General features: G+C 35.3%; 1 protein-coding gene across 1 annotated transcript; it reads left to right on the top strand.

The window, feature by feature from the left end:
- LOC107629823 (peroxisomal acyl-coenzyme A oxidase 1) lies at positions 335-7751 on the top strand. The gene is made up of 14 exons (XM_016332730.2): positions 335-644; positions 1225-1333; positions 1463-1524; positions 1607-1816; positions 2062-2149; positions 2226-2388; positions 2698-2896; positions 3194-3391; positions 4064-4195; positions 4547-4667; positions 4822-4932; positions 6560-6629; positions 6921-7104; positions 7191-7751. Exons 1-14 carry the CDS (start codon positions 507-509, stop codon positions 7398-7400), a joined length of 1995 nt encoding a protein of 664 aa, XP_016188216.1. The 5' UTR covers positions 335-506; the 3' UTR covers positions 7401-7751.

Here is a 10041-nt window from a genome sequence, read left to right on the forward strand (position 1 = left end):
TTTAAAAGCTAAAAGCTCAGCTTTATCAATTACTCCAAAATGACAAGTCAACCATTATTTTTTGGGTTGACAGCGACACGTGTAAAAAAAAGTTAAAAAGCAATATTAATTCAATTCAACTAATTAAAAGCAAAAATAATGCCACTAACCCCGGATAAATGAAAATTTAAAAATTTAAAAGCTCAGCTTTATCAATTACTCCAAAATGACAAGTCAACCATTATTTTTTGGGTTGACAGCGACACGTGTAAAAAAAAGTTAAAAAGCAATATTAATTCAATTCAACTAATTAAAAGCAAAAATAATGAAGGGAGCCACTAACCCCTGACGTCATTACACTTGGTTTGGTTGTTGGATCACCTTAAAAGCGTAGCAGAAGGTCGTTCGTGAAGGTCTCTCTCTCTCTCTTACTCTCTCTCTCTCCCTCTCCAGAATACGACTCTCTTCTTCTTCTTCTTCTTCTTCTTCAGTTTCATTTTGAACAGTTGAGAGAAAATAAAGAAAAAATGGAAGGAATAGATCACTTGGCACCGGAGAGGAGCAAGGCGCAGTTCGACGTCGATGAGATGAAGATCGTCTGGGCTGGCTCTCCCCACGCCTTCGAGGTCTCCGACAGGATGTCTCGTCTCGTTGCCAGCGATCCCGTTCGTCTCTCTCTCTCTCTCTCTCTCTCTTCCTTTTCCTTTCTGATTTCCTTTGTTCTGTTCTGAATTTTTATGGTTATTTTTTTATATGATTTGCTCCTTGTTCCTCTATTATCTTGCAACGGTGCATTTGCTATATTATCAGATTTTCTGCTGATCCCTCGGTATCCCCCGGAGTTTTCAACATTAAGACTTTTTTCTACTGTTGATGAATTTGATTTTATTTATTTTTTAATCAGTGCACGCAATTTCGATTTTGAATTTTCATTTTGAGAACAAATCATTTATGAAATGTGGGAAAATAGAGTGTGGAATTTGTAATTGGCCGATTTGTCTGGCTACGAGGTTTTATTCTGAACCGGAACGTGAAAGCATGTTTTGTTAGCTAAGCTATTTGTTATGAGAATTCAGTGTTCAGTTAATATTTCTAATGTCACTGTACATAAAAGATGCTTGGCATCCGTTTCTACATTTTTATTATGGTTATTATTATTTTAAATTTTATTGGAGTTAGCTCATAAGTGATTACTTTGTATCCAGTAGTAACTTTAAACCTTGAATTTTTTGTTTTCGTGTATAGGCATTCAGAAAGGATAATAGACCCATGCTTGGTAGGAAGGAGTTATTTAAGAACACTATGAGGAAAGCAGCTTATGCATGGAAGAGGATTATTGAGCTTCGTCTTACTGGTGAATCTTCTCTTCTTTATTTGTTTTGCAGTTGTGTTTGGTATAATTTTCATTTTATAGAATAGGAGGCCTTTTTCACCATTTCGATATTTATCTAACTTTATAATTCTGTGAGTTGTATTCTTACAGAAGAAGAAGCTTCCATGCTTAGATCCTTTGTGGACGAGCCTGCTTTCACGGATCTTCATTGGGTACAATACAATTCAATTTCTTGTCTTGGTTGCATTCTTGATTTTTTATTAGGATAGATCTAAGCAGTAATTTCTTCTGCAGGGAATGTTTATTCCTGCTATCAAAGGACAAGGCACTGAGGAACAGCAGAAACAGTGGTTGCCTTTGGCTCAAAAAATGCAAATAATTGGTTGCTATGCTCAAACTGAACTTGGCCATGGATCTAATGTTCAAGGGCTAGAAACAACTGCAACGTTTGATCCAAAAACAGATGAGTTTGTAATTCATAGCCCCACATTGACTTCCAGCAAAGTGAGTAAAATCAATGATAGATCATAAGAGCATTTTCTGTTCATTTACAATGCATTTTAATGATTTAAGATCCACTAATCTTAAGATCTTATTTTGTCAAGTCATAAGCAAAATCAGGGGATAGCGGCTTTGCACTTTTTGAAACTGGCTTCAATTTTAAAATGTTTTTGCCTTTTTGGAAAACTTGCTGTTTCCACAGTGTTATTTGGATATTATTATCACTCTTTTGATGCCATTGTAAACAGTGGTGGCCTGGTGGATTGGGTAAAATTGCAACACATGGTGCTGTCTATGCTCGTCTAATTACAGATGGTCGAGATTATGGAGTGCATGGTATTTGTCAACCTTAATCATCCAAAATTCTTACTTATATTGTCTCAAATTAATTAACAATATGTCCAATTTGAAGGCTTCATTGTCCAGCTCCGGAGCTTGGATGATCACCTACCACTTCCAGGCATAACTATTGGGGATATTGGAATGAAATTTGGAAATGGAGCATATAACACCATGGACAATGGGGTTCTACAGTTTGATCATGTACGAATTCCGAGGAATCAAATGTTGATGAGGTTGGTTTCTCTTTTGCTGTTTTACCTTGCCTCAATAGGGTTGAGTCTAATGATCATACTTGGGAGGATTTTTTAATTAATACATGATCTGCAATGATTGTCAAGTCCTCCATTTTTCATCCACAAAATAATTATAATAACCATGAACTATACTCATTATCTGTGTGGGAACCTCTCATCCTCTTCTGGAAGGTGGAGTGGAAAAGTTATTTTTGCTTAGACTTGAGTTAAATGGCAAATTCTAGAGGAGGATCCATGACAATATATGCTTATAGCAGCCTGACTTTTATCTCAATATAAATTGGACAGGGTTTCACAGGTTACAAGAGAAGGAAAATATGTACAATCCAGTGTTCCGCGACAATTAGTTTATGGTACTATGGTATATGTGAGACAAACCATTGTGTCGGATGCATCAATTGCATTGTCTAGAGCAGTTTGCATTGCTACAAGATATAGCTGTGTTCGCAGACAGTTTGGTGGAAAGAAAGGAGGCCTTGAAACACAGGTAGGCTTCAAAAGGCCTTTCTTGAAAAAAAAAAGTAGTCACACTTTCGACCAATATATGCTCTTCTATATAGTTTGTGATGTTGGATTACCTACTCATCTTGGACATGAATTGTGTGACATTGAAGTGTGCATTAATGCCAAAAAACACATAATAATAACCGGGCATTCAACATTATCTTCATGTGTTCAAGAGAAAAATGGGAAGTCTATGTTTTTCCTGTTGGTGACTTTTTCAGTTATGTTTTCTTATCAATAGTATAACGTTTCTCACTTTCTGCTATATGTTTCTGTCTAGGTGCTTGATTACAAAACACAACAAGCTAGGCTATTCCCTTTGTTAGCTTCTGCTTATGCTTTCCGATTTGTTGGTGAATGGTTGAAATGGCTTTACATGGATGTCATGAAAAGATTACAAGCTGGTGATTTTTCAACATTGCCTGAGGCTCATGCGTGCACTGCAGGCTTGAAATCCTTGACTACTTCAGTGACTGCTGTATGTGACTTTTAATCACTAATGTTTATTACAGGGCCAATTGGTCTTAGTTACTGGCTTTGATTTTTTATTTAACAGCTTTATATAAAAACCATAATAATTAGAATGTAGAATGTGTTTATACTTTCGAATGTTGATCATTGTGGGGCACTATTTTTGCAGCCATTTGTGATGTGAAGTCCTTTATTTAAATTCTCACCAGTAACATTCACAAGATTCATTCCTGGGTTTTTCGTGATAATATTATTCTTTGATAGTCCTGTTGATGCCTCGTTTCTTACTCTTTACATGTTGAATCATATTTTCTGCCATCATATCTTACGTTTCATGCTTTATCAGATTTCTGATCTTTTACTGCTTATTTCTTTCTGTTGTCTGAAATTTATTGATGGAATGAAGGCATTAACGTGTGTGATTAAGAGTTAGGAAGAAAACTTTTATATGAATTGTGATTCATCATGCATATTAGTTCTACATCTAACTCTTTTTCAATTCAGGTGCATAGCATGTGAGCTTAAGATATTTTGTTCACTTAATAGTAAACAATAAGTATCTTATTTTACTGCATTCCATCTAAAGATGTTATTGTTGTGCTATTGTTATTCTTTTATAGTTGGAACATACATGAATTCTTTGAAATTATAACGTAGTTAAATTCATATCAACTTGCAGGATGGGATTGAAGAATGCCGTAAATTATGTGGTGGCCATGGTTACCTTTGTAGCAGTGGTCTCCCCGAGTTATTTGCTGTCTATGTTCCTACCTGCACTTATGAAGGAGACAACGTTGTGTTGATGTTACAGGTTTGCTAAATGTCATTTAGTTTATACCATTGCCTGAATTTTATTCTCTAGTATTTGACATGCTTTCATAAATTGCTGTGTGTGTGTATATGTATATATAATATATAGTCTGTAGTGTATTGATATTAACAAAAGAAAAGTAATTATCATTGTTATTCTAATATATTCTCCGATGTCTGGGTGTTTTCATGGTTGAGCTTGAATAAGTCTCTATTGCGTGCCTTTGTGTGCCTTCTACACTTCTGTGCCTTTTTACATCATGGTGCTCTCTGATTTGGGAGGTTAATTGAATATTATTAATTGAGAATGATCGTTGAATCATTTTGACAACTTTTAGAAAATCCCATGTAGGTGGCAAGGCATCTCATGAAGACTATAGCTAAATTGGGCTCTGGAAAAAGGCCTGTTGGTACAACAGCTTATATGGGACGAGTGGAACTACTGATGCAATATCAATCTAATGTTCAGAAAGGTATAAATGTATAACAAAATCTTAAAATAGATTTGGTTGCGAAATTTAGAACTCCATGTTGATATCCTAAACTGGATGCAGTTTGAGATGTTATTAGTTACTCTAGCTGTGTCCTTCAGAAGCAAAATTACAGAGTTTTTTGGATTACTTGCAGCCGAGGATTGGTTGAAGCCTAATTTTGTCCTGGAAGCATTTGAAGCTAGGGCTGCTAGGAAGTCGGTTGATTGTGCTAAAAATCTTGCTAAGTTTTCCAATCCTGAGGAGGGTAAGTAAACCCCTGTTTGTAAATAGATCTATAAATCCTTTTATTTCTTTTCTTTGAATTTTTGGTGGTTGAAATTGGTTGCATGGGCCTGGGAGTGGTTTATTTTAATGATTTAACCTGTGACATAGAATTAAATAGTAAATTTAATAAGTTTCATAATTACAATATTATAAATTTTTTTAGTGCATATTGGTAAGAGCTAGGTCACACTAGCTACAAAATTGTAAATTGTAAACCAAATTACACCATAATTAATGAAGTCATAGTGTGATTCAAGTCGTCTCTCAAAGAAAGGGTGTATTGTAGTTGGTTGAGTCTAGAAGTGGGGGTTTTAGATTTTTGCAATAAAATAAAAACGATTTTAAGTAAGGTTGAAAAGCAAATAGAGTCAAAAACGAAGGTAATTCAAGAATTGAAAACACTAGCACAAGGGTTCTCAAGGGTTATCAACTTGGCATTTCATTAAACACAGCATGCATAAATCAACTTCCTCTGCTATTATAACCTCTTGATCATTAGTCATGTCTAGAATTAGCGATTAGCAACCATGAATCAAAATCTCAATCCCTAGGAATTGATAACCAATCCAACATGAAAGATAATTGTATTGATAATTTTTAATAAAGAATTCCTACCCTTTACAATTTACCAAGTATATGACAATTAATCAATTAACATACACCTAACAAATTAATTCATTATGCTTAAATATCCAAAATCATGAATAATGATGCATAACAACCCTAATATACCCACATGCTCATATTAATGAACATAAACGTATAAATAGAGTTGAAGGAAGATAGTAGAGAAATATAATCATGCATTAAAATGAAATGGATTTTAGGGCATCTCTGTAAATCCCTTGTAATCCTTGAGCCAACATGTGTTTATCCCTCCATTTCCAACAATTTACAAAACTTTATGAAATCGACATTCATAACTAGAAAACTATGAAATCTAGAAATTTAAGCAGAAAGGGTGGTGTAATAACTATGTAGAACAATAGTTCAACAAGAAATTCAAGTGTTGTAAGTGCAAAAATGGAGAAAATTAAAGAATATTGGAAACTCAAAGCAAAGTGCTGAAAATACCAATAGTGACAAAGAAGCAACTCTTCCTAAGTTAAAAATGGCTAAACCTAATTGCCCTCCTCTCTTTGTTGGAGGCTCCAACCCTGCAAAATTAAAAGACTGATCCCCTTGATTCTGGGCGAGCTCCCTCAAGCCAAGTGGGTTAAGCACCACCTGAGAGATCTTGTCCAGATAGCTTACCCTTGCACTCTGCTATGCTGCTTTGTTCCTTGCACTTCCTTTTGCTTCTGCACTCTTATGTCTGTCAAAACACTTGGAGAAAGCATATTACGGGCCTGAGTGTGAGGTAATACAAAATTAACTCAATTATCAAAGCAATAAATGCACAGTTTAATCATTTCAATCAACAAAGAGGCAAAACACAAAACAAGTGAATCAAGATGATGAATGTGGGAAATGATGCATATGCAATATTAATGCGCCCAAAAAATTTATAAAAGCATTCATCCTACTACATATGTTTATGAGTGAGTAATTGTTTGAATGCAACATCAGATTGCTCTATGTACACTTAATGGTTTTTATTACGGCAGGTTTCCTAGAACTTTCGGCTGAGCTGGTTGAGGCAGCAGTTGCTCATTGCCAGTTGGTGGTTGTTTCCAAGTGAGATTCTTCCTGTTTCCTACTGGTCCTACATAATATTTGTAGTTTATCTGTAGCTGAAGAACCCCTTTAGGTGGTGTTTGCAAGTTTTGACTTTGGATTATAAGGGAGAGAAGAGAAGGTTATGAAGTGTAAATTGGAAATTACTCCTTTGACCCTTCTCTTTCGAAACTCCAACTCGCAAACACATCTATAGTGAAAAGGAAATTGGTAGTTCACGATTTCTATACTTAAAGCTAGTATTTGCTTGAAATATTCTATTTGTAAGTTGATGAAGGTTGCGTTTTTCAGATTTATTGAGAAGTTGCAGCAAGATATACCCGGAAAGGGAGTGAAACAGCAGTTAGAAAATCTTTGTATCGTTTATGCCCTGAATCTTCTTCGTAAGTATTTGGGTGATTTTCTTTCAACTGGCTGCATCAATGCCGAACAGGCATCACTTGCCGGTGAACAGCTAAGGTCCTTGTATTCCCAGGTTTGTGTCCTCAGCGATTGCAGCCTTCCGGTGTCTAGGAATAGTTTATTATATGAAACTGACATTATTATATATGCTTGATTTAGCTACGTCCGAATGCTGTTGCGCTAGTTGATGCGTTTAACTACACCGATCACTACCTTGGTTCGGTTCTTGGCCGCTACGACGGAAATGTGTATCCAAAGCTGTACGAGGAGGCATGGAAGGATCCATTGAATGATTCAGTTGTGCCAGATGGTTTTCAGGAATATGTTCGACCCATGCTGAAGCAACAACTTCGTAATGCTAGACTGTAACAAGTTTATGACTGGATAGTTTAATGGCAAAAAATAAGGGTTTTTTTTTTTAGGTGAAGTGGCAAAAAATGAGTTATCGATACTTTAAAAGGTAGTGATGAAGTTCTATGAAGGGAGGGACTTTGGGTCGGAATTCTTTATTCGCCCATCCCCTACCAAGAACCGGAGAAAAAAAAAAGGAAAAGAAAAGGTTTATGATTTAATTAATATTATTATTTGGGAGCACTAATAAAAATGTTGTCATAGGTATGTTAGAAATTCCTAGCAGATTTGTTTCCATTCCTATGGTGACTACTATACGTGATAAGGATTTACAATTCGTTTGCACTAGAAAACAATTATCTATTTATTTATTTATTTATTTATATATTTTTCATTATTTATCACATCTATTTTTTCAAACATTATTTATTTCAGTAATTACCTAATTCAGTCCTGAGGATTACTTTAATTTTCGAAAAAGATTAATACAAAAAATCATCTCTGAAGTTCTTTTTCGGTGGACAAATCAGTCCCTGGTATGATTTCTCTTATTGTAAACGGAAAATGATGAAATGGCACAATTAGATGCCTACGACGTGTCAGGGTGACATAAATGGATAAATCAGTCCCCGTCCAGGTCAGCAAAACGACAATGTTTCTGGTCGTGGACGATAAGTCTCCCTTCTCTTGTGTACTTGAGCTGCACTCACTCTGATAAGACTCCAAACCCCACTATTGCAGAACACTATTGCACCTTCTTCATCACAAGGTGCAGCAAATTTTGGAGCAATTGTTCCACGTAGTGCAAGAGCTAAGCAGCCAATTATTAGACCACATCGTCCTGCACAAATCCAGTCTAGCACTCCGCTCCCTATTCCACCATCTAGAACAACTGAAAGCGTCTCAGCAGAAACACTTGCAGCAACAAGTAACAGCACTGCATCAAGAATGTTCCAATTTATTTCGAATCCTGATTTCAAGCATGAGGAAGAAATGAATATGCTTTGGTTTTTGATGTAGCAATTTGGCTTGTATTTTGGTTATGATGTTTCAAGTTCATGGATCTAAACTTGAAGTACTCTTTATGGAAGGTTTGATGAGAGATTGTTATGGATAAAACTCATTTTTTTGGATCGTGTTTCGGTTGATGTATGCCTTAATTCTGATTTAAGTTGGCTACAATATTGTTAAGTTGCTACTGTGACAATTTGCTTTTTTTTTACTAAGTATAATGCGTGGCTTGCATGCTATGTTTTGAAATTGCAACTTGACATTAGAGCAATATATTGGCTGTTATAAATAATGGTGCAAAGTTTTTTTTCTTCTATATTTGCTGTTATAATAATTAATGATGCAATTTTTTTTCTAATTCATTTGCTCCTCTTAGTTTAATTTGTACCCTAACATAGCAACATCATTAAGTACTTTTGAATTTACAATGGTCATCCAGAAAACAGTTTTGAAACAAAATTTATTAGGGGATATATTGCTTAAATTTACTGCATCTCACAATCATTCAATTCACAAAAGAAAAGAGAACAAATTTAGATACAAGACTCAGTTTTAATCAACTCTTAGAATGATTCTAAAATATAACTTGCAAAATAGCTATTGCAACTGACAAACCCAACACCAATAATGAAAAGAACATGATAACAAACACTACATTCCAACACTACTCTTGCCCTCAACTTTTGGGACTATATTTTTCTGAATCTCTAACAAGCCAATTCTATTTTGTAACTCCATAATTTTATGTTCCAAACTAGCATCATCAGCAGCACACATGGTTGAAATATTAGCAACAATCTCATCACAATCTATGGCAACATTATCCACAGCATCATCATTTAATTTGATGTCAAAAATATGATCAATCCATATAAAGAACTTGCAATGGGAAGCTTTTCCTGCTCAACCAAAAATATTATTCAACACAAATCTTCTAGAATGTAAATTACTAGAAACCCTACAATTGTTTACCTTATAGTGGGAATCTAAAAAATAATCTATCTGAATTTTCATGAGTCCTTGAAATAGAGATTACTGCATACAAACCGCATAGATATTCCGGGTGTTGTCCTTTGGTGATTGCAACTTTTCCTAGGTTGTTAATCTCACTGTCTTCGAAACCACTGCAACTACAGCCACCCCATGTCTCCCTCCATGGCGATTCAAAGAAGACGAGCTTCCTTTGCTTGGCATTATTGCAACTCAACTTGCGTTCCAATTAGAATCATTAGAATCAAGCTACTGAATAACTAGGGCTTCAAAATCTTTAAGGAAGAAGATGGAGAAAACACTTTGGAGAAGATGGAGAAGACACTTAAACGACAACATCTCTCACTTTTTTCTAGGGACTGTTTTGTCCTTCTTGCAATGTGGACACTGAACTGCCACGTGTGTGAGTTAACGAGCCAGCTTAACATTCTTCGTTGGTGAGTCATGCCGGAGAAAAGGTCTGGGGACTGATTTATCTACCAGAGAAGAACTTCAGAGATATTTTTGTATATTAATTTTTTTCGGAGACTAAAGTGTCCGCTTTTAAAATCCTTGGGGAATGACTTAAGTAATTACTCTTATTTCTTTGATGTCTTTTGTCAAACCTAAATTAGGTATTTATTTGATTTTTTTTTTGTTTTTAAGGTAAACTGGAATT

The sequence above is a fragment of the Arachis ipaensis genome, chromosome B01 (genome assembly GCF_000816755.2).
Source record: "Arachis ipaensis cultivar K30076 chromosome B01, Araip1.1, whole genome shotgun sequence".
Classification (NCBI taxonomy): Eukaryota; Viridiplantae; Streptophyta; class Magnoliopsida; order Fabales; family Fabaceae; genus Arachis; species Arachis ipaensis.